Genomic DNA, 24,883 nt, shown 5'->3' with positions numbered 1-24,883 from the left:
GCTTTATGCATGCCACAAATGTATCTATTTAGTATGGCCTGATATACAAATGCAAAACAAATGTTTGTGGGGTGGCCCAACACATGGTACTTCTCCATCGCATTACAAGAACATTACTGGAGCACATCTGTCAGCGATGGAATTAAGGCTGGATTTATAACACAGCAAGGGGAAACACTTGGAGGTTGGAAGGACAACGTCACGGCCTAGGAGTTATTAAGGTAGGAACACAGAAGAAAAAGGAATAGGGAAAAAAGGCTTGTTGTGTACAAGTGAAATATCCCTTCTCCAACGTTTACCTGCTGGGAGCTATTAAATCCTGTTGAATTTGTGAGTGAATTGCTTCCTGCATAGATTACTGATGCTGTGGTGAAACTGCTCCCTGAAATGAAAGGAGAAAATGCTTCAAATTACTGAAATGTGTATATGCAGACCTCCCAGACTGCAGCATCAATAGGCTCCATGTGTTGGGTAGAAACAACAGGTTTGCACCATTTCTGACGTGCACAAGTAAGGAGATATGTGAAGTAATGTGGAGGCAAAACCCACCTAGAAGTACTATGTATCTATCCATCTACCTCTCCCATGTCTATCTATCTATGTATCTATCTCTCTGTACAATGGTGCACATTTATTAAGACTGGTGTTTTAGATGTCAATCTTAATAAGACCCCGTGCTGGCGATGGATCCCCAAAGTTATTTAGAGGCACCAACCTCTACATAACGTTGGCATAGCCAGCGCAGATTCTAAATGTAAGACAGCTTCCTTGCTGGCATAAATTTAGACAATTTTCTACTCCTTATCCAGCATAAACCTGCCGGCCCGCCACTTCCACACCCATGCCTCGTCCCCTTTTTTAGACCTGGCATGAGCGGGGAAGAAATCACAGATTCTGCAGCAACATGTCATATTGAAAAGTGGTGTATATCTGTTCATAAATTGCCCCAATATATAAATATATATATATATATATATATATATATATATATATATATAAATCCCTATTAACATACATATAAATATATTTATAGAAATATATATATTTTTTAAAACATATATATTTATAAAAATATTTGTATAACATATATATATATATATATATATATATTTATATGCATATATATTTTTTTATACTATACTATATGAAAATGGCATAATTTCATTACATAAATGCAGGCATTTGTACATCTCTATAGCAGAAGAGAAGGGTAGAGCATTTGGCTCACTGCCTTGTATCAGCTAGCTGCAAACACTGTGGAAGCAAATGCCTTTACATTAGAGTATATGGAATGTCAAATGGTCACAAATAGACCATAGCTGTTTGCAGAATAGCACACACGTACGTATCTGATAGGTCAATGATTCATATAGCCCATACATACAAAAGCCATCAATGTCAAATCTTCTTTATTTATTAACATATACAGTGCTATTCTAGTCCATGGACTGTGCCTAAAATAAAAACTACTCTTCATACAAAAAAGAATGGGGGTGATTTGCAATACACAACACAGCCCACAGACAAAAGTACACAGTATGGAGGTAACACTTGAGAGCCATTAAATCTCACTTTTGGCACCCTGTTAAGGGCATAAACTCTGTTAGAATATTAGATTATCAGCGGATCCTATAAAAATCTGTAGACTCAACCAACTTTGTAGTTACTGTACTTTACAAAACTTTGCACAAAACAATTGTACGGGCAAATATTAATTAAATGGAATATTTATACATAAACTTTATGTCATACATAAATATATCAGAGAAAATGCCTTGGTCTATGATTTTCAGCTGCTTTCTTCCTTCCCTATTTTCTAAACTAACATTGTCTTTGAAATTTATGATAAACTCATCTTGTTAAAATCAAGACAGGCATGGCAGCTCCTTAAAGTATTAGTATTATATCACCCATAGAAGTCTATGGAGAGCAGGAAAAAGAAAGAGGAAGTGCAGAGAGAAGTAAAGACACACCACAGACATGATTCATCAGATTTTGCATCATAGTAAGTGTTATACGTCATCCCAAGTGCTTTATTCACATCTATACTGTTCAGTACTTCTCTGTAATGTTCTATATGCTGCTTCTGAGTGATTCTGAGTTAGTGAGAGACAGGAAACAAAACCTGCTCCATGTGTAATCTATAGGCAGACTTCATTACAGCTAATTTTCACCCACTAACTCAGGAACAACTGAAAAACTTTACCATGTATATCCATATAACAACCTATTCTGAAAGGTTATCTGAAATAATGGGTATGTTTCAAAGGAAACCTGTCACATTTAGCAAGCAGGCAAGTCTATAGGCAGCTTACTATATAGCTGGAGGGGCTGATTGATATGTAGTTCTTCAGGAAAAATAATTTACATTTTTTGGTTATTCTGGGCTTAGGAGTCCAAGTTTTACTGAATGTTCCCCCATAAAACTATATATCCATCTGCTAATCTTCTCCAGCAATAGAAACTGCTGCCCACATATCAGACATCAATTTTTTGGTGACCAGTTACCTTTAAATGGGTTTAACCAGCTTGGACATGTCCATAAATGTCAAAGATGGGTATACCTCTTTAACATTGTGCAGACATTGGGTCAGCAAGGAATACTGGGACATTTCAGGTCTGAAGTCTGCAGAATTATAATGTGTAAACATAAGGGTGAGCGTAGACTATAGTAAAGGTTGTGGCTGACTAAGAATAAGAAGGCAATACAATATATTTACTAAGTTGCTCAACTTTCTCTTAAACAATGCAGTTCAAAATATAAACTATAAAAGGTACCCCAAAGATAGATATGTGCTGATTCTGCTAAATTCAGCTATAAAATCAAAACCGTTAACATCTTCTATATTTTAATAAAAAGACAGGAACTAACCACTTTCAGACACCTCTGGAGGCAACTTAAAGAGAATGAGCTATTGTTTAAACTAAGTTTTTATGTATCATTTCAAATAAATTTTGGTGATGCTATTTTAAATTTTCCATATATATATATATATATATATATATATATAAGCAGAAAAAGTAGGACTGCACTCCAAAATAGTGGTGAAAGCGAAAAGTTTTATTCACCCATGTGGCAAATCTTGCAAGATTTGCCACATGGGTGAATAAAACTTTTTGCTTTCACCACTATTTTGGAGTGCAGTCCTACTTTATCTGCTTATACTATTGGGGATTGCCGTTTCCCCACATTGGACTCTGCACCCACATCCCGGTTGGTGCTCCCGTTGGACTCTTCTTTTTCTATATATATAAATATATATATTGTAGGAAGGAACAAGGGGCCCTCATTGATGGTCGGCACGTGTCACCAAGGTTCCTGGCCTCAGTGAGGTAAGAGCCATTTTTCCCCCTAAACTGTCATTATTGCAGATTGCAGTCTGACACTTCAGCTGTTTAGCATAGCTGTAAAGCTGATCCGGGACGGCTCTTACTGGGAGTAGCCAAAGTGCTGGGTGGGTGGATACTCCCCATGTTCCAGGCCAGGTCTTGGCAGGCTTATAAAAGCAGTCAGCTCTGTCAGGTGGGGTGGATTTTCCTCCATCTGACAGTGAAGCTGTGGAGTCCTCTAGGCTGAAGACTGCAAACAGGCATGCAGGCCACCTGGAAGCCTGAAAGTGAACTATTCTGTGGCTGAGCATTCAACCAGGTATGAACCGACACCTAGGATTCCCGGTAAACGTTGTTTTGTTTTTGCTGTGTGTGAACAAACACCAAGACTGTTATGTGTTGCTGAGTGTGAATAAAACACTGAAGTTTAATTTACAACCTGGTTCCTTGCCTCTATACTACTTCCGCTAAACCTGTCTACCAGAGCAAATCCACACAACTGGTGGAGGATGCGTGCACACGCAGTGAGGCTGGCCTGAAGGCCCGAAAAGTTTTAGTTTTTCTTTCGGGCACGGGGGCATGTCCTCTATTAAGCCGGCAAGGTTACGACACGTGTCCCCTGACAAAATGGAGGCGGTCGTGAAAGCCCTCATGGAGGCTAACTTGCAGCAGCGGGAAGCTAACAAGCAGCAGAAGGAAACCAACCAAATGCTATTATAGCATGTGATGGTGCTACAAGTGGCAGGAGCGTCCCAGAATGTCTATGATGCCCGGAAAGCTGTCCGTGCGGTGATCCCTAAAATGACCCCTTCGGACGATGTCGAGACCTATCTGGCAGTATTTAGAAAGGTGGCCATGAGGGAGAAGTTACCCCGAGACCAATGGGCTGAGGTTGTCGCTCCGTTCCTGGCATCTGGACCCCAGCAGGTGTTTTTTGACTTACCAGATGGTCAAACGGCCGACTACCTGACCTTGCCTCTAATGCAAAAGGTTGTAAGTTTGAATCCCGACAGAAGCTTTTCTAAAATATAGGCTAAATTAGATTTAAATACACTGGGTGTCCCCAAGCACTGACTCCATATATAGACATAGCTATATATGGAGTCAGAGCAGGGACTCCTAAGCCGTGGGCTCACACTGAAGGATTCCCTCACTGTACAGCGATCTTCTGCATAGAAATAGAAGCTAAATTAGATTTAAATACACTGACTTGAGCATCGCGCTCGAGCACACGTCTTGTTCGGCCAAACTCTGTGATGTGCCGAGCATAGCGATGCTCGAGCCGAACTAGTGTTCGGCCGAACATGCTCGCTCAACACTAATATATATATATATATATATATATATATATTTATTTATTTATTTTTTGTCATTTAATTTTTGTAAATACACATTTATTTTGTGCAATGCATTTTTTATAATTACCCCAAAAAATATAAATCTAATTTAACCTCTATTTCTGAAAATGTTTGTGATGGGATTTAAACCTCAAACGTCTGCATCATAGCTTAGAACTAGTAGAAGTCTCTTTTTTTTTTTAAGTAACTGGGTATGCAGCTATTATAGCTGAGTGGTTTAGTGCATTGCCTCTAATGTAAAAGGTTGTGAGTTTAAATCCCAGCAGAAACTTTTCCTAAATATAGGCTAAATTCGATTAAAATGCACTGGGGTGTCCCCAAGCACTATACTGTACATTGCTATATATGGAGTGAAAGCAGGGACTCCTAAGCTGCAGACTCACACTGAGGGATTCCCTCACTGTATAGCGATCTTCTGCATAGAAATAGAGGCTAAATTAGATTTAAATACACTGACTCGAGCATTGCGCTCGAGCACACGTGGTGTTTGGCTGAACTCTGCGATGTGCCGAACATAGCGATGCTCAAGCCGATCTGGTGTTCGGCCGAGCATGCTAACACTACTCCTGACCTATGCACAGGTCACAGAACATGCCTAGTAAACTCTCCCATAGAAGACAACGAGGTCTCTTCCTGTCCCTTGTGCCTATGGCCCATGTGGCTGCTGTAAAGCATGTCTCTAAATTCTGTTAATGACAGCTCAGGTAAGACGGCAGTCCCATAATTATGCTGAGGAAATAGAAAAAAAGTTATAATAAATTAATAAAAACAGATTAGAAAAGAAGGATACTGTATCGCAATCTAATTTTAATTGGCAGAAAAAAAATTGGGTGACACATTCCCTTTAACTGACTGCGGCACTAAAGATCATCTGACTGTGTGTAGGAGCAGTTTTCCACTCACTCTCCTGGTTTATAAACTTTTTTATGCAGTGATAAATCTGGAGTGAGTCTAATTGACATAGTTAATCACATCCACTTCACTACCCACTTTTTAAAACTGGAGTGAGTGGTGTAAAAATGCAAAAAGTTGCTAAATATTTGTGTAAGCGAGCCCAAAATTAAAAAAAATTTGAAGCCATACTTCTAGATTGCAGGGTGTGCTTGTGACTATCACTGCTGGGCTGAGGATGGAGCAGCACTATCAGAATAATAAGGTCCATTTTTTAGGTGACCTAATCAATGGAAAGATGCATACAGCCATATTAATATCCATAACAATTCAAATTATCAGTTCTTATATACTAATAGTTTCCCCTGTAAAGATGATCTGTCACCACTCCTGAGTTGTCGGGTTTTAGCAAATAATTGAATTCCCCATAATATAGCAATTTCCATTAACTCTGTGTTGTTCCATTCCTCTGTTATGCCTACTATAAAGATATGTATAAATTGCTAACCTGATACTATTTGGTGGCGTCACTGCACACGCTCATACTGCCAGCATCAGCCTATGTCTTGACTTATCAATTTGGCAAGGGGGATGGTAACATTCAGTTGCCAATTTATTTATACATTTCTAGAATGAATAACAAGGGTCGAGCACAATACAGAGTTATAAGAAAAGATGGTCCAGTTATTTTATGGGGAATATGTGTATTTAGTCAAATATTTTAGGAGGGGTGACAGGCCGACTCTGAGCTCTAACATCGTTCCAGAAGGCAAAGTGTAGTATTGTTCCTCTAGAAGTCCCCCTACCAGTCACACCATCTGTTTCTTTGGATTCCTTTAATTGCACTTCTCATCTAGTTCAGTTCACACAATGGTTACCTTCAGGACAGTCAGTATTCAAGCCTGAGTATGCAGTATGCTACCGAAGAGACTAACTAAGGTGGTCTGCCTCTTAAAGTAAAGTAGGCATGTGTTTTTAGCGGCAAATGATATTACAGAATGGTGTTATCAACCATTCTGGAATATAATGTTACTGTTTGCATTTCTCCCTTGATCATACTACAGGCCTATAAGGGAAATCAGCAGAATATAGGAACCATCTAAGGCATGGATGTCAAACTCATGGCCCTCCAGATGTTGCAACAGTACAACTCCCATCATTCCCTGATAGCTGTAGTATGCCCAGGCATGATGGGAGTTGTAGTTTTGCAACAGCTGGAGGGCCACAAGTTTGACATCCCTGATCTAAGGCAACCTATATTCTGCAAATAAGTCACTTACATGGGTATAACCTGTCTGCCCAGCTCGGCAGGATTTGTAAGCAGTCCATTCATAGCAAACCAGCCTGCGGTCGTAGTGCCCCCTCCCCCCCAACCTCCCCTCAATAGAATTAACATTCATGCAAGTTAAATGTACATGCTAATGAGGAAATGGAGGTGGATGAGTGTGGGCAAAATAACGTTCAGGCTAAAAATTATATCATTCTTTTTCCTGCTTTACATTATGTAAAATAAATGTCCAATGTACATTTAAAGGGAATATGTCAACTATAATTGTTTTCTTCCAGTAATAACCAGATAGTGACACATATACTTTTTCTAATCTGTTTTTGACACAGTGGACAGAAGCTGACTCATTGACTTTTATTGGACATTTTTCCAAGCATGCTTTGTGACTTGTGCAGAGATTAGGAGGGAGTAGATAAGCTGTGATATCACCTATCGTGAATGGTGGATCCTACGTTATCTATATATATATACCGTATTTTTTTAAATATAAGATGCACCTTTTTTTCCACAAAAAAAGTCTGAATGTTAATGATCTCTTCTATCATGCAGTCATCAGCATACGGGTGACGCTGGGAGGGAAGCGCTGTGCAATACTCACCCTCCCTGGTCTTCTTCCTGGCCCCGCTCTGCACTATGTCCTGACAGCATACAGTATCAGGACATAGTGCAAGTAGGCACGTACTATGACCTGGCGCTGTGCGACATCATATCACAGTGCAGCATGGGCCGGAAGAAGAGCATGAAGCACTGAATAAGGGACAGCAGTGTCCAGAGCAAAAGAGGTACATTTTTTTAAATGTCTGATCTGAGGTCTGATGGGGGTTCAATCTTAGGCTGATGAGGTCTGTTCTGGGGCTGATGGGGTCTGATCTGAGGCTGATGGGGTCTGTTCTTGGACTGGTGGGGTCTGTTCTTGGGCTGATCGGGCCTGATATGAGGCTGATGGGGGCTGATCTGAGGCTGATGAAGGTTGGAGGGTATGACCTGAGACTGATGGAGCTTATGGATCTGATCTGAGGTCTGATGAAGAATGGGGGTCTGATTTGGGGGTCTGATCTGAGGTATGAAGAAGAATATTTTTTTCTTATTTTCCTCCTCCAAATCCTGGATGCATGTTATAGTCCGGTGCATCTTATTGATTGAAAAATACAGTTATCTTTCCAGGTAAGGCCAGGTTCACATCTGCGTTGTGAACTCCGGCACTCTAATCTGCTGACTGTATCTAGCATATAGGCCTGCTTTCTACAGGATCCCCCCTGGATCCACTGGATCCCATTATAGTGAATGGGGATCCATCAGTGCACAATGGTATTCAGCTATACCAGATACAGTGAACTCCGGCAGTCCATTCCTCCACCAGAACACACTGTCGGAGTTCACAGAGCAGATGTGAACGTGGCCTTATTCTGCCTGTAATTATAAGGATATCAATGCAGAAAAGTGATCTATACAGAACAAGAAGGGACGGCTATTATAAGGCTTTGTGTCCATTGTGAAAACTGCTGGATTTTAGGAATTTTCTTAAAATATATAGATAGTGACATGGAAAATTTAAAAAAATGCCATGACCAAAGATTATTTAAAAATATGTTTAGAATAAAAACTTGACTTAAACAATAAGAGACAATAAAGGGAAACATATGTATTCCAAACTATCTCGCATATCATATGGGACATAGCTGCCATGGAACAGTGTATATAAAAGAAAGAAAGCTATTTTGTACATATGTAAATATGTAACAAAATAAATAAATCAAAAAATTATATATATCAAATATATACTGTATATCAAATACACCCAAAAATCGAGGTCTCAGCATGCTATTTGTTACATATACAGAAAGGCATCTCTGTTCATAACAAAACTTTTGGTACTGTTCTAGAAAATTCCCCACAACACAATGCATTTGGGTTCTGGGAAATCCCATATATTCTTTACTCTTCTATTTGGACAGTTACAACATTGGTCTTAGTTTGAGACTTCGAACAGAAGTTCATTTGCTTCATATAATCAGCCTTCTTGCCATGGGCTATGTCTATCATCAGTGTACAATATACGAGGCAGAAGTTAGTGCCGTCCTCTGGGGAAAGCTCTATGAAGGCCAGATGGGCTCTTTAATCCCAGATCTTTTCCCTTTTTACATTCGCTGCTGTTCAGACATCATTTGCACTGTTTTTAAAATGTCTCTCTCGGTTCCTGGCCATTAGACACAAACATAAAATACTTTCCCGAAAATCTGTTTTCATTATAGGCCTTACAGAGAACAGTTGGCTTTTACAATGACTGCCTAAGTGACTTTTTTTTTGTGAGAAAACACTTTCCCAAATTAGACTACTTTGTATATAAAAGGTATATCTATCTGCATCACAGAACACACATTAAATCTTCATTTTACATATTTTGTTATATCAATATATAAATTACTTAATCAATTTCTTATTCTCCACATATACACAGAAACAACTATAAGCACTGTATAAAAAGCAGGAGTCTAAGAAAGGATTGGAACACAATTCAAGATGTAAAAAATATGTTTACCAATTAATTAATTTGTTTTTCGTGGCAATTAATATAACACATATTTAACAATGTAATAGAGGAAACGTAATAAAACATTCATATTTTACCTATATTCAGTACATGAAGACATTGTGTTAAAGAAAAGGACAGCTTGAAAGACTATCTAGGGTATTTAGCCAGCTGAAGGGCACCTTTACAAATGGCATCAATTGTTTGCATTTGAACCATCTGTAAAGCAGATCAAGCCGAGTGGCCTCACTTAAGGGACTTTGTATCAGATGGTCAGTCCAGCAGCACTGTGGTTACTCAACCAACAGTTCAAAGGTACAGAGACCTCACCAGATCCTGACATGCCCAGGATCAATATACATTAAGACAGAGAGACAGAAGTATTATTTCTAGTACATCAAACACACACAAGTCTTCCAGAGTCCATAGACCAAATATTCTAAAAACAATGCTAATGTCATATGGAAAAGAGTTGCAAGAAACAATATAAAGCTGATATTAGAGATGAGTAAATCAATTCCACAATTTGAAAAATTGACCCAAATTCTGACCCAAGTCCTGATTCTAATCAACCTGAATTTTGTCTGATTCAATTTGAGAGAATCGAAGAGAGAGGGAAAATTGGGGACACTTTCTTCAATCCAAATCATTTGGCCAAATAGGACTCAAATCACAGTTTTAAAATTTGCTCAACTCCAGCTATTATAGAGGACAACATGTCATATACAACAGCTCAACAAAAGTAAAAATAAACTTCTTACCTTGCATTTGGTAACTGTAAGGCGCTTGGCCTGGCTGAGGGGCACTGAAGCTTGAACCATAACTCTGAAATCCTGCTTGTCCTTGGGACTGAGATTGCGGTAATCCTCCTTCCGTCTTGATGCCTGCCCACAATGCACCTAAATCAGTTAGTGACATAAGATTTGTGTGTGCAAATGCAGTTAAATTAATCTAATCTGCATTAAATGTTACACTTCAGCAATTAACCTATACTTAAAGGAAGTGTGCCACGTTCAAAATGTATCCTCCATCCACTGGATAGGAGATAACTAAATGGTTCCTGGGAGTCTGACTGCTAGGAGCGTGACCAATCCTGAGAATGGGGATCCAGTTCCCTCTATCTGATGATACAGAAAGTCAAGCATGCGCCTTTCCATCATTCATTTTCTATGTGATTGCTATAGATAGTTGAGTACAGCACCCAGGTATTTTCGTAGTCCTTTATAGAAAGAATGGAGCAGAAGGGCACATGCTTGACTTACTGCCCCATCGTGCAGAGGGAAATGGGACAATAGGCACTTTGACACTTTCTCCCCTCATACACTCATTGCATAAGTGAAGGAATAAGGGTTGGGAAGTAGGGTTGCCCTGCATAGATCTTCAAACTTATTAAGAAGGAAGATTGGTATCAGTATATCGATGGCCCCCCCAGTAGTTACAAGGGCCACCTCTATGGTTTTAAAGTCCAGAATTACACTACTCCACCAGCTGCATTGCTTCAATACCAGAAGTAAAGAGTTTTAATGCCACTTAGTTGAGACAAGTGATATACATTGCAAACATTCAACGTCTACTCAGCCTGTTCTGAATCAAAAACCTTAAACTATGATAAATTAGTGTGAGGACCAGGTGTTATAGATAAGTACTGAAACCCAGAGCATTTCATGTAAAGTATGTTGAGAAATATGACTGCAGCACCTGGAAAGACACAGATGACCTACCCACAGTGTATTCTCCTGACGTCATCTATATACACTTCTCAATGCTGCCGATGTTTTAAGCAAATTTAAAAAAATAAAATAAAATTCTATATGCAACCATTTAATATACCCCTGAGAAGTTTTATATATAAATATATATATATATTACAGTTTGCTGAAAGGCTCTCCATGTGTCTGTCAAGAAGAAACCTAAGGTAGAATGGAAAGAGTGACATATAATTAATGACAGGCTGCCTACCGTAAGGAGGAATTCCATAGGGCTGTCCTGGTTGGGGGTATGTAGCATATGCTGTGGCTTGCTGCATTCCTGTGGGGAATGGAGTCTGCCCATATGTGGCCATCGTTTGTGAGGAAGGGGTGGGCAGGATATGTGGGTAAGCTCTGCTATTAAAAATACAGAAACAAGATGAAAAATACTTTACTAAAAATAATGGCTTGTCAACATCTTCATCAACATGACTTCTCGGCTGAATTAAACACCAAAAACGCATACCGAGCTTAAATGTCTAGAACAGATTCCAGGAAATGAGAGGAGAAGTGCATAGAAAAACAAAAAGCTTGCTGCGTTTTAAAGCCTAGTACGGGGTCCAGGAAATGAGTGGAATAGTAAAGTGAACAAATAATTTATTATGTGCTGTTATAGACAAAGATACATGAAATGTAGGTCACCATTGGAAAAAGAAAACTGTTAGATCTTAGGGAACAGTATAAACAGCAACAATAGGGGTACGTCTACTTGTAAAGAGGAACTTGCAGATTAAAGGGGCAGAATCGTATGACATGCTAACTCTAGGAACCCTCTGACATGACCACACCTTGATATACTGCACGTAGCAAGTTCAGAAAATGGTGAGATAAAATGTAAAATATGGAAAAGGAGATGTCAGTGCCTGAATTAGAAATGATTAAGAACGAAGAAAAAGATGAAGAAAGTTCAAGAGACAGCGGGAGACAGGACAGAGGACACAAGAGCAAGTAAAGGTGGTAACCTAATGCCTTCGCTGTCTACAGTGTGCTAGACTCCCTCTGCTATGAACTGGCAGCAATACACAAAAAACAGGCAATGACAGGTTTATGGATGCCATATGTTTATTTCTTTAGTTGTAAAAAATGAAATCTTACTTGGATGGGTAGATTTGTGGGGAGAACTGGTGTGTTTGTCTAGGGCTAAATCCACTGCTTCCGATTACTACACATAGAAAAGAGGAAACCAAAATAAATTGCCATGGTAAAGAAAGAGAACAGTATACATATGAATATCAAAAAGTATGGAGATGGAGTACATATCATGATATATATATATATATATATATATATATATATATATATAACATATATACTTTTTCATAGTACATAGTATCTGCATGATTCTAGATGGAAATTGACCATTGATGCATAATGGCCAGACTGGTTAATTTTGGAAGAACCAGTCCACCATCTAAAGTGTAGAGCCTCTTGACTTTCCCTTACAGCAGATATTGGGAAGTTAAAGGGGGCGTCTCACTTCAGCGTGGATTAATTTTCCCATCACATTATACACTGCTCATTTACATGGTTCTGACCACCCTGCAATCCATCAGTGGTGGCCATGCTTGCACACTATAGGAAAAAGTGGCGGCCTCTCTGGTGGTCAAGGCGGCGGATAGGCTGGAGCTTTTTCCTACAGGGTGCAAGCACGGCCACCGCTGATGGATTGCAGGGTGGTCATAACCATGGAAACAAGCAGTGTATAATGTGATGGAAAAATAATTCAAGCCAGCAAAGGAGGCCATATGGACAATCACAATACATTAGTAAGAGCCTTGTATTAACTTTCTTTACACAATAAATTTGCTGAAGTGAGAAAACTCCTTTAATGATTGGACAGTTGGATGTAAACATGCCTGATCTTTTTTATTCTCAGTGACATACGTAAGCCACTGCCACAGGTGTCTGGTATTGGAGTACTCCCTTGTACCTGTTTGTTTATGGTAAAGCTTGTATGTGTATAGGATAGAGAAAGCTGTTGGCCCAAACTTGTATGGCCAGCCTTAGACTAATGTTTATTAGGCATACAAATTCCTAGTATTGCTGAAATATGCGCACATATTGCCATTTTCAGAATGTCAAATGTTTTAATTCACTCGTTATTCAGTCTGTAGATTTTTTGCAGACATTCCTGTGACGGAGATCTCCATTCCGGACACCTGATTAGGGATGTTTCTGCAGCATGTGTATGGATTTCTGCAAGCTGCGTTCAAGTGATTAGGACAGGACAGAAAATAAAATGTGAGGCCTGGTTGCTAGGAGGTCAGCTATCCTTCACTATGATAACACTACGCTTGTAGAGAAAACATATCCAACAACCTCTGTAGAAATGTTATCGTTATAGAGGCCAGCTTCCTTTATCAATTCCACGCTGATATGTAAAAGAACTTCAATTTCAATTATGTATATCTGAACATTTGACACAAAAAAAGTCAATGAATAGTGACCACTGTACAGTTAGATTAACTTTTTATTCTACGTTCTAGATTTTGCAATACTCAAAGTACAACACATCCACAATACTGGTAACGTTAAACCAGCTATGTTGTCCTAAAATATAAACCTAGTGACTAACTATACGTAGTGAAAACAAAATCCATAAATGCTCAATATTTAAAGGAGTTGTCCCTGAATCACCATTTACAACTATCGCATCAGCAGGAATCTGACCACCGGGATCCCCAGCAATCATGAGGATAAGGATCCTGTATTCCCTGTTTGAAGGGAGCCATGGACTGCCACTCCATTTGAACTCTTTGGGAATGCAGGGGATAGCTGAGCGCCATACTTGGCTATTTAATGCAGTCCCGTACACTCTGGATAGAGGAGCAGCTTGACCTCTGTTTTATTCAAAAAGGTGATAAGTTGTCATTCTGGTGAAACCTCTTTAAAGGGAACCTGTGATGTTGTGCATGTTGTAGAGCAGAAGGAGCTGAGCAGATGATATGTAGATTTATAGGAAAAAATTCTGTATAACCTTTATTTTATACATTTAGATTCCTAATCATTATGGGCTTTGAGGTCAAGGAGGCGGTCCTATCAATGATTGACAGCTGCCATTGTATACACAGTCATAGCGGACAGCAGGGTGGCTGAGGATTTAGCACTGGTGCCTCGCAGCGCTGGAGTCCTAGATTCAAATCCGACCAAGTACAACATCTTCATGGAGTTTGTATGTTCTCCCCGTGTTTGTGTGGGGTTTGTGTGGGGTTTCTGTCAAAGACATACTGTTAAGGAACTTAGATTGTGAGCCCAATTGGGAACAGAGGTATGCTAATGTCTATAAAGAGCGGCAGAATATAGTAGCGCAATATAAGTGAGGGAATATAGGGAAGGCTGAAAGCCCAGAAGAGCAGGAATTTATATAAATGCAAGTTTACAGAATCTTTTTCCATAAATCTATATATCAATCTGCTCAGCTCCTCCTGTTCTATAACATTACGATGCATGGTGACAGGGTCAATTTAAACCTGAAAATAACCTCTTTAAAATTGAAAATAGGTTTTCGCCCCTCTTTACAAAGGGGGGGAAACCTACAGTATTTTAAAGTACTGAATTCGGAATCAATAAACTGGGGCCAACTAGTCATTTCTTATCAAGGATGAAGAGCAGCTACAAAAAGCATCTCTTTCTTGAAGACTGAGCACGTCTGTGCATGGCCCGGACAGAACATTGATTTAATGGAAACGGTATAATACTTCCAGAAATAGAGGTATCTATGTCTACTTATGTAGCGGATAGATGATTTCTATAAATTACTATGAATTCCCATAAAAGCATGTAGCTTACACTAAAGTACTCTATAGTAAACTTAAAAGGTGGCAATAGGCTAGAAAGCATACAGAAATTGTGCTTTCCTGCACCACAATCATAGTCTTCAAAGGGGCTTTGGAAACATACGATATGATAAAGGCTCAAAGACAGCAGTGAAAGAAAACATCTATAGACTGGCCTTTGTGATATGGGAGCATATCAAGGGAGATTTACTAAGCAAAATGTGGCAGAAATCTGGCACAAATGAAGCCAAAATAGTGGCGTAAATGCCATGTACCAAATTCATTATCACAATAGCGAGACAGTCCAGCATTCGATCCAACATTTATGTCTCTCTATTGAGAACTTAGAGGCCATTGGACCTGGCCTGAATTTCCGAGCACCAGCAAGAAGTGAGTTGTTTTTTCGTTTGTTATATATCAAATTTATTTTATGTTATACCAAGTTCAACAGATTTATTAACAGGGTATGGTATGTATTGGCATGAAAATACTAATGTTCAGTAGGCCAGTGAACAGGTGGCATAGGCAGAGAAAAACTTCTAATGGCGCGTTTACACAGCACAATAGTCGAGGATAAACAAGCGAAATGCTCATTCATCAGGTGAAACTCTCTTTTGTGCAAGCAAGTAAGTTATTATTTCTGGGCAGCAGATCATGTTGTCTAAACAGCGATCTGCTGCCCAGAAGCAATGCAGCTGTATGAGAACGATTGATCACAATAGCAATCCCTGGTCCTCAAACTGTGGAGGTGATCGTTACATGTAAATGCAAATGCATGTTTCTCCTCCACTTAACGAGCAGCCAGTTATCGGGAAGGAACGCTTCACTCCCGATAATTGGATGCTCCTCAGCCATTGTAAACCCACTATAACTTGTCTTACACAAGATTCACCAAATGGATTATAATCTACAAAGTACACCATTGTCATAAATAAGGGACTGTTTAGCTTAGGTATACCCATATACATACTGTAGATAGAAGCGGATAGTTTTGACCATTTTGGCCAACGATCATTTGAAAGTTATATACAAGCTTGATGGTTGATGGAAGACTAGTGTCTGCCAAAAATGTGGTCTATCTTGTTGGGATATGTTGGCCATTATCAGCTCATACTATACATTTAAGGCATTACTGGCTGATGGGGAACATTTGCCGCTTTGGACAAGTCTACTCTTTCTTTTTTTAACAGTCTCCCTGATATGCCAGGTTAGTTTGATCTGCTGATGTTCAGATTGTTTGGATGGACAAAACATCAGCGGCACTCTGGTTGATCGTAAGCTTTGATATTAGAAATGAATATGTCGTGTTTTCATTGCAATACTGTAACCCACACCGTCCATCTGAACTAATTGTAATACATCCCTCTAGAATGTGTAGGATAATCTGGTAATCCAATCGATCTCAATAGTTTTCTTAGAATTTTATTAATTTTCCAAAAGCTATGTAATATATAGTTCTATTTGTATTAAATGTCGAAACCTTTTTTTTTATAAACTATCAGGCTGTGAAATAATGTAGATTCCATGATTCAGTTAGACAGAACTGTATAACTTGTGAACGAACGTGTCCGCAGAGGAAAAATAAATAGCTGTCATTTTGTCACTGTATGCTATTCAAGCACTTAAGGAAAAACATCGACACCTTGTCATAACGGCCTACTCACCTGACCCTGAGTAGTTGTCTAAAGATTCGTCTGCCGTTGTTGCAGTGATGTCACTGCCGCTCATTGGCTCTGTTTTAACTGAAGATATAAGAATGATTATTACACCTCTTAATTAAAGGAATATGGTCAGGATGTTTGAAAATAATACGAGGTCTAGAAAGACTAAGCTGCTCTATGGTATTCTTCTGAATAGTAGGCTGAGAAGATAAGACTATGCTGGAAACACAGTGGACCATACTGGTTGATCACTGCATGATGACATACATGTTTGTGGAACTGATACAAAAGGTTATGATGTGCTTATCCTGAATACATGTATCACGTAATTATTTAAATGTTTTTTCTGGGAGTATAATAGCGATTGACCTATCCTCAGGACCAGTGGAGGTCCGATTCCCAGAAATGCTGCCAATCAACCGTTTGAAAGGGTCGAAGAGCTGAGAACTCCTCACACAATACCAATAATAGCGCCGAACATTGTATAGTGGCTGTGCTTGGTATTGCAGCCCAAGCCCATTCACTTTAATGGGGCTGCACATAGGCCATATGACCGATAAACATAATGACAACCACAATAAGAAATTGATGATCTATCTTGAGGATAGGTCATCAATATTTTACTCACAGAAAATCCACTTAATATCAGGATGTGGGGTCTTTGTTAACCACTTCCACAATATTCAATTTTAGTTTTTCACTCCCTGCTTTCCCAGAGCTATAGCGTTTGTATTTTTCCATTCACATAGGTATATTAGGGCTTGTTTTTTTTGCTGGCTATATTGTACTTTCTAAAAACACAATTTATGACGGGGAAGCTGGAAAAATTCCCAAATGGGGTGGAATTTAAAAAAAATGCCACAGTTTTATGGGTTTAGTTTTTATGGCATTCCCTTGAGATAAAATTGACCTGTTACCTTTATTCTCCAGGTCAGTACAATTACAGTGATAGCACATTTATATAGTTTTTCTTGTGTTTTAATACTTAAAAAAACTTTATTTGCATTGTCATATTCTGACACACATAACGTGTTTATCTATGGAGCTGTGTGGAGTCTCATTTCTTGCGGGGTGATCCACAGTTTTTATTGATACCATTTTGAAGTTTGTAGGACTTTTTATATCACTTTTTAGTCAATTTAGGGGAAAAAACAGGCCATTACATTTTTTTTCCTGTTTCATCATTAACTGTATTCTTAATAGTACAGGAGTTTGGGTATGCGGCGATACCTATGCGACACACTTAAATCTAAGGCAGCTAAAGGGCTGCTGTAAATTTAAGTCTTTCTTCAGACTAGAAAATTGGCGTGAAGAAAGATTAATGTGGTGGGCCTGCGCCACCTCCCAACCCCCGCCCACTTCTGAAAGTGGTGTGAAGGGAGAAATGTTGCACATTTTGCTGCACAAATGTCGTGCGACAAAATATGTGGCCTATTTACCCCACAAAAGTGGGGTAAATAGGTTAGTGAACGTCCCCTTAAGGGATTTTTGTTTCATAGCAGAAATCATGTCAGTTTATTGAATTCAACTCTTGTTGAGGGAAAATTTCTTGGATAGAACAAAGCTTGAGAGCACGGCTCAGTCATGGTCGTACTAAATACATTTTATGCAGATTATAAAGTAATTCCACCTATAATTGCATTTCAAAATACACACCACACTCCACCACAAGGGTAAAAGTGACTGTAGACACTAGATAGTTGTTGGCACATTCTGGCATATTTTGTTCGGATTTGTTGACGATGTATTGTATATGGTGGGACTTCCAAAGGTCTCTATGTGGTCATTTATCAAACTGGTGTAAAGTAGAACTGGCTTAGTTTTCCATAGCAACCAATCAGATTCCACCTTTCATTTTGGACAGCTCCTTTGGAAAATGAAAGGTGGAATCTGATTTGTTGTTATGGGCAACTAAGTCAGTTCTACTTTACACCAATTTGATAAATTACCCCACTAATGTCTGCAGCAACCAAGTGGCTTGGTGGCATTTTTACTGTACACAGTATAATATCGATAGTCTCCTCCTGAACTCTGTTACATTTATATGGTGAATATACAATTGCTGACAATTTGCATATTATTAAAACTTTTTCACCTTAAATGATGTCTTCAGTAATAACAGGAAAAGGACATGTTGCATTATGATATAATAAAGATCTTGTTTCAAGTTTTGGGATTTTTTTTTAAATGATCTTTACCGAATGGAGAAGTATCTATGGATCTAGATCTCTCACTCAAAGATTTCAAAGATCTCTCTCAAGATTTTAAGATTACAGTTAGTTTACAGTGTCAGTCGTGGCTATACACTAGTAGGGAGATTTATCAAAACTGCAACAATCCGCAAAATGCAAACAGAAGAGCTGTGTCATAAGCTATTTATTATGCTACAGTATAAAAGTCAATTAGATACCATGGTGCTTCATAGGCAAATAGTTTATGGTAACAAGCTGTTTTAAGGCTGGATTACAACTGCCGAATAACAGGCGATTGTCAGAAAGGAAGCGTTCCTTCCAAGCAATCGCCTGCTCATTAGTGGAGGAGACCGCTGCTATTACATGCAATGATCTCCTCCACAATAAAGAGAGGAGCGATCCCTTATGCCGTTGCTCGTCCACATACTGATCACTGTTTGCCGGCAGCAGATCCGAATTACACAGCACGATTTGTCACTGGGAAACAACGATTTTCAAACCTGTTGAAAGCTATGATCTGGCAGGCTATCTGCCTTATACAGCCCATACAAGTTTTACAGAATTTTCTCCCATAAACCTATATGGCAATCCGCTCAGCTTCTCCTGCTCTATAAAATGCTGCCTGCAGAATGCACTGCGTATTGTGGTGACAGGTCTTCTTTAAAGCTCTTGAGTTATATAAACTGGAATTGTTATAAAAATATTAGTAATTTCCTATAATAATTCCACAAAGTGTTTACAATTTTACGTAGCTCCATATAGCAAAATATTTAAAGTACAGTAAATGGAAAATGTTCCTGTAAGTGCTTCAAAAATCCACACAGAGAAGGCTATTTCTCCTGAAAGAATATCTGTCTTCAGTATGACACTAATCATTAGTTTATTATCAGTAACGCAACCTCCATTATCTAAAGTGATTTACTTTAAACTAGAGATGTGTTTAAACAAAGTAAAACAGGCCCATTCCCAGCTCCATTGTCTGCCTAAACATAGGGTGGAATGTACGAAGACTGGCGCTTCATACACCATTCATAGACCAATAGACATTGGAGTAAGATGAGGCAAATGTATTAAGATACATATGCCTTTTTACTTTGCTATAATTAGAGTTGAGCGAATCGAATCCAACAAAGTGGAATTCGATCTGAATTGATTTGCCGCAAAGCCGAATTTTCTTGTGCTTCGTGTTAGCGAATCGAATTAACCTGAAATAGTGGTAAAAAAAAATCATACTTACCTCCTCCATTTTCTTGCGACGGGATGGACGCTGCCATCTTGATTGAAAATATTAGCTGAAATCCCATGCGTGGTGACGTATGACATCACCACGCCAGCCGGCGTGACTACATTATCTTGGGACATGCAAGATTTCACACCAGATCTTCAAGCAAGATGGTGGCGGCTGGCCCGTCGCGAGCAAATGGAGGTGGTAAGTATGATTTAATTTTTCTTTCTGTTCATTTTACACAGTTTTTACTCTCAGATGCCACAATCATGTATGAACGTGCCATCTGAGGGGTACAATGATGGGGAGCGGCGCCATTGCAGCTCCCTGTCATTGCACCTGCTACTTACAAAAAAAATGCGCTTCGTGACGAAGTAATTCGTTACAAAGCAAATTTTTTCATAAAATATTTTGCTTATCTTTAGCTTTAATGTATGATAATTTTTGGTGTAAATTTTACTATATCTGTCAAATCAATGGTGGCCCTGCCCCCTTCCCATCTGGCTCCTATGGGGCTATCATTAAAAAAATATACGCTAAATGAATCAGCTCAAAAAATTGACTTTTTGATTATTCTAATTTTCAGACATTGTGTCAAACTGTTTTACCAATTTTAAACACAGTCTGCCTCATTACTCACTATAAAACTATACTACTCTCACATATTATTCTAGAGGAGAAGGTCATAATTTCCAGGCTCTGGAAATTGAGTATTACAGAATAGAGAAAATGATGACCTTATGTTCCAACAGAATGAACTTCTCCTAGAGGTTTGGTCAACTTGGACCATTATATCTCCTTCCAATCAGCACCTCTACCCTCAACTCCATAATCTGTTACCATAAAATATTGCCAACACTTTTTTTTCTCTTTTGTGGACATTGCTCAAATATTGATATTATATATTTCATTAGAAATGAGTAAAACATTTCTACTGATTCTGAATTTGTCCCAAATTTCCCCCAACATTCGGATTCTAAAAAAACAGAATTCCTTGTCGGTTGTTTCAGGCAAATGATAGAGAGACCCACTGAAAATACTTCTTTGAGTGAGACATGCAAACAAGTTCTCCTTCCAAAAGGACAAGAGTACTTAGTGTCTCAAGAGACAATTTTTATGGTTATATGAGTGGTCTTGGGGGGCTCTTTGTCATTAGAGAGATCACCTAGTATGCAAGATAAGTGTTGTAGTCCAGCCAACTCTGTTCTGCATTTCTGGAAAACATATATGCAAATTAACATATGGATGGCATGACACTGCTATGGGGGGGATCTCTGGATGACACATATATAGCCTCTTATGCTATGTGTCATCCACAGATCCCCCCATAACAGTTTCCCTGTGTAGTGAATGACCCCCAATACAGAGGGTGGGGGTCGCATCTGGTTTTGTAATGGCAGTGGGGCCCGCTGCAGTCACTGTATTCTATTACACAGGGCCCGCTCACTGTAGTAATCATATCTAACCAGTAGGCAATGTTAAACTATAAGAAATCATGTGCAATCCAGCCTGTAGTACTTACTACAATCTTCTGGAGCAGGCAGGAGACTGGGGGGGGCTCACTATGTCACGCACCTGCGCCGCCTGCTTCATTCATAAAGTGGGAGGAGCAGGCGCGTGACGTAGTGAGTTACGCTGCTGCCCACCCCGCCTCCTGCCTACTATGGAAGATTGTAGTAAGTACTACAGGCTGGATTGTACATTATTTCTATAGTTTAACATTGCCTACAGGTTAGATCTGATTACTACAGTGAGCGAGGCCCGGTGTAATAGAATACAGTGACTGCATCGGGCCCCGCTGCCATTACGAAACCAGATGCCGGCCCCCAGCCCCTCCTCTCTCCCCGCTGATACACCCGCTGGCCGTTCTGTGCAGCATCGCGGCGGTGTATCAATGTAAATTGCAGCATTCGCCCCATAAGAAGCATTGCCATTTTGCCCCCACTTTTGGGGGGGGGGGGAGTGTGTCTTATAGGGCAAAAAATACGTCAATTTGAATATATTTTCCAGAAACCCAAAGGTATGCAAATTAGCTTTCTTTCCAAAAAGAAAAGAACACTATACCTATCTGATGCCAGCAGATATGATATGCTTATTTGCAAATATGTTTCCCAGAAATATAAGTCTGGACTACAATACTCATCACGCATACAAGGCAGTTTCCCTTATGAGAAAAAACACCACCAAGAACACCCTCCGACCACTTAACTGTGGCAATTTTCTCTTGAAATACTCTGTACTCTTGTTCTTTTGGAAGGAAAACTGGCTTGCATGTCTCTCTCAGAGAAGTATTATACGTGGGTTTCTCTGGTCTTCTTGGACTTAAATTTTTCTTTTGTTTTTGAGAAAGAAAATATCAGTCCTAGGAGACCTTAGAGTTTTATAGCATATAATAGCATATTATAGCATAAGGGGAGCATATTTTATTTTGGTAGTATTAATTTGGATCTGATTTTTTTTTTTTTTTTTTTTGGGCAAATCAGAGATAAAATGAATTTTAAAAAAATTGCTTATTTCTATATTTTATATTGCAACCTGCATACTTCCTCTCTATTTTTGTATTTTATCATACAAAAATGTGTTGCACCACCTTTGTACACTTATTTGAATACCTCATAAAAATGTATATCTATTTGGTACTGTGGTTTAATCCCCCACTCCAAAGACATACTGATAGGGTACTTATATTGTGAGCTCCATTGTAGACAGTATGTGATGATAATGTCTGTAATGTGTGGTGGAAAATGTCAATGCTGTATAAGTGAGTAAAATAAAGAAATAATATGTAAAACAAATAATAATACTGTGTTGTTATTTTTATTAAAGCAGATATGCCTGTAATGATGCTGGTGACAAAGACAATCTCATCTGTATGATTTGTGATTCACAATTGCAATAATTGGGACATATTGAGTAGATATTACAGACTGGAGACTGACTTTTGATGCCTATTGATGCAGTCTGTGGGCCAGATTGGACAGATGGCTCTGATTGACTTGTTTATATTATCTATCTAATTAATAAATAAAATTAAAAAAATTGTATTCAATAAAGAAAACAACCATAACACTTGATAAACAAACCTCTAACCAAGCAAACAACATGGTCAAGAGAACATGATTTGCACATCAGATATCATAGGGAATAGGCAGGTTATTCCCCATACACTTCAGAATTGCGACTAGTCTAAATTTATTTATCTTCAGAATAGATGGGCCTTTCTACTACTTCCATAAAGCTGAACGTATATACATGCCCATCAGGCACCATGACCCAGGTGGAACAACATCATCTTGACCCCATATAGTTACGTCGCTGCTCAGAACAATTGTATCACTATGAGACTATGAAAGTAATGTGTGGCTTTAAAAGGACACTACCATCATATTTTTTTATCACATATCAATAGTCTATATTTGAATATTCTATGTAATTTTTATTTTCTTTACATAAGATAGGTGGATGTTTTCTGGATATACTCTTTTGAAGTCAATCCATGTATTCTACATCCTAGCCTATCTCTTTATCTCCCTCCTTTGCTTGGAGTTTTAGCACAGTAAAAAGAGTCAGACCATTCACTGTGGCCAGAGAGGTAAGGCAATGAGTGACTCAATCCTAGCGTCACACATTACACTGATAAGTGCAATGTTCTTATTTATTTTGCACACTTATATAGTGCTGCTATATTCTGCAGCTCTTTACAGACTTTAGCACCACCTTGTCCCTGATGGGGCTCACAATCTAAGTTACCTATCAATATGTCTTTTGTAATGTGGGATGAAACCACGGGGAGAACATACAAACTCATGCAGATGTTGTCCTTGGTCGGATTCGAACTCAGGACCCCAGCACTGCACCAGTCATACTGGTATCCCAATTCTACATCTACCATTATACTAGCAGATAACATCTTCCCTTCACAACAACAGTAAAACAGTAAATTTTATAATGGATTAACTGTCAATATAGGAGTTTTATCTCTTTATTCTGATAGCTACAGAAGCACAATATTTAGCATTTATTTGTCAATGGAATAGTACTTTCAAAATAAAAAAGCAGAACATTTAAAATTTTCGATGAACATGAATTTAAAAAATATATACCTTTCTGGTGGAAGTGTCCCTTTAAAGTAGTATATATAAAGTTTATACTACTATTTACACAGACTACAAAGTCTATCCTTAATTTTTACAAGTTTATAAACTAATTAGCATTTTTTTTCACAACTTAGGATTTTAACATATATACACACTCTATTAGGACAGAATCCTGAACTTCTAAATGACTTACAGACAATATTTCAACAGTCCTTCTGATTAGGGAAATAAAATAAAATGTATGTTATTAGTATATTTGTTGATATAAAAGGTACACAAACCTGCAGTGGTCTGTGCACTAGCCCCTAGTAACCAGTCTGCAGTGTTCAGAAGAGTCATGCTGTCCCCTGAAGGCAAAAGGCAAACAAAAGAACCCGTTGGGCATCATTTCAAGCATATCTTCCTTTATTCATACTTTTTGTGTGTAAATAATTCATTATTTGGACTTAGTGGGAGCTGGCTGCCTTACTGCTTTCTCTAGTCATGCACTTTAGCCCAGATGAACAGTTTGAGAACAGATGAAATGTAAGGTAGGAAAAGTATAAAACAAACCAAATTTTGACACTTTAATGTAAGCAAATATATCAAAATTTGCAATGCACACAAAGGTTTCCAGTGTGATGCTAAAGACTAGACATATTTATCTAGGTAAATGACAATAGTTTACAATGATAGTCCAAAAACGTCTTTTTTATGGCATTTTATTTTTGTTTTACAATAGGTCTAAAAGGATTGGACAGCAGATAATACAAAAAAAACTATGCTATATTCATGAAAAAAATCATCT

General features: G+C 38.6%; 1 protein-coding gene across 8 annotated transcripts in view; it reads right to left on the bottom strand.

Annotated features, from left to right (window-relative positions):
• Positions 1–24,883, bottom strand: part of EYA1 (EYA transcriptional coactivator and phosphatase 1) — a 101,464-nt gene that overhangs the window by 62,096 nt on the left and 14,485 nt on the right. The window contains exons 4-9 of one of the 8 annotated variants that reach the window (XM_044294515.1): positions 24,378–24,443; positions 16,586–16,663; positions 12,241–12,307; positions 11,357–11,502; positions 10,159–10,296; positions 300–382 (exon numbers count right to left, since the gene is read on the bottom strand). In XM_044294515.1, the coding sequence (XP_044150450.1) occupies positions 300–382; positions 10,159–10,296; positions 11,357–11,502; positions 12,241–12,307; positions 16,586–16,663; positions 24,378–24,443 (578 nt within the window). The remainder of the gene's footprint in view (positions 1–299; positions 383–10,158; positions 10,297–11,356; positions 11,503–12,240; positions 12,308–16,585; positions 16,664–24,377; positions 24,444–24,883) is intronic. The other 7 variants (XM_044294516.1, XM_044294517.1, XM_044294518.1 and 4 more) reach the window with 7 other exon arrangements.

The sequence above is a fragment of the Bufo gargarizans genome, chromosome 5 (assembly GCF_014858855.1).
Source record: "Bufo gargarizans isolate SCDJY-AF-19 chromosome 5, ASM1485885v1, whole genome shotgun sequence".
NCBI lineage: Eukaryota > Metazoa > Chordata > Amphibia > Anura > Bufonidae > Bufo > Bufo gargarizans.
This window is presented reverse-complemented; position numbering and strand designations above follow the sequence as displayed.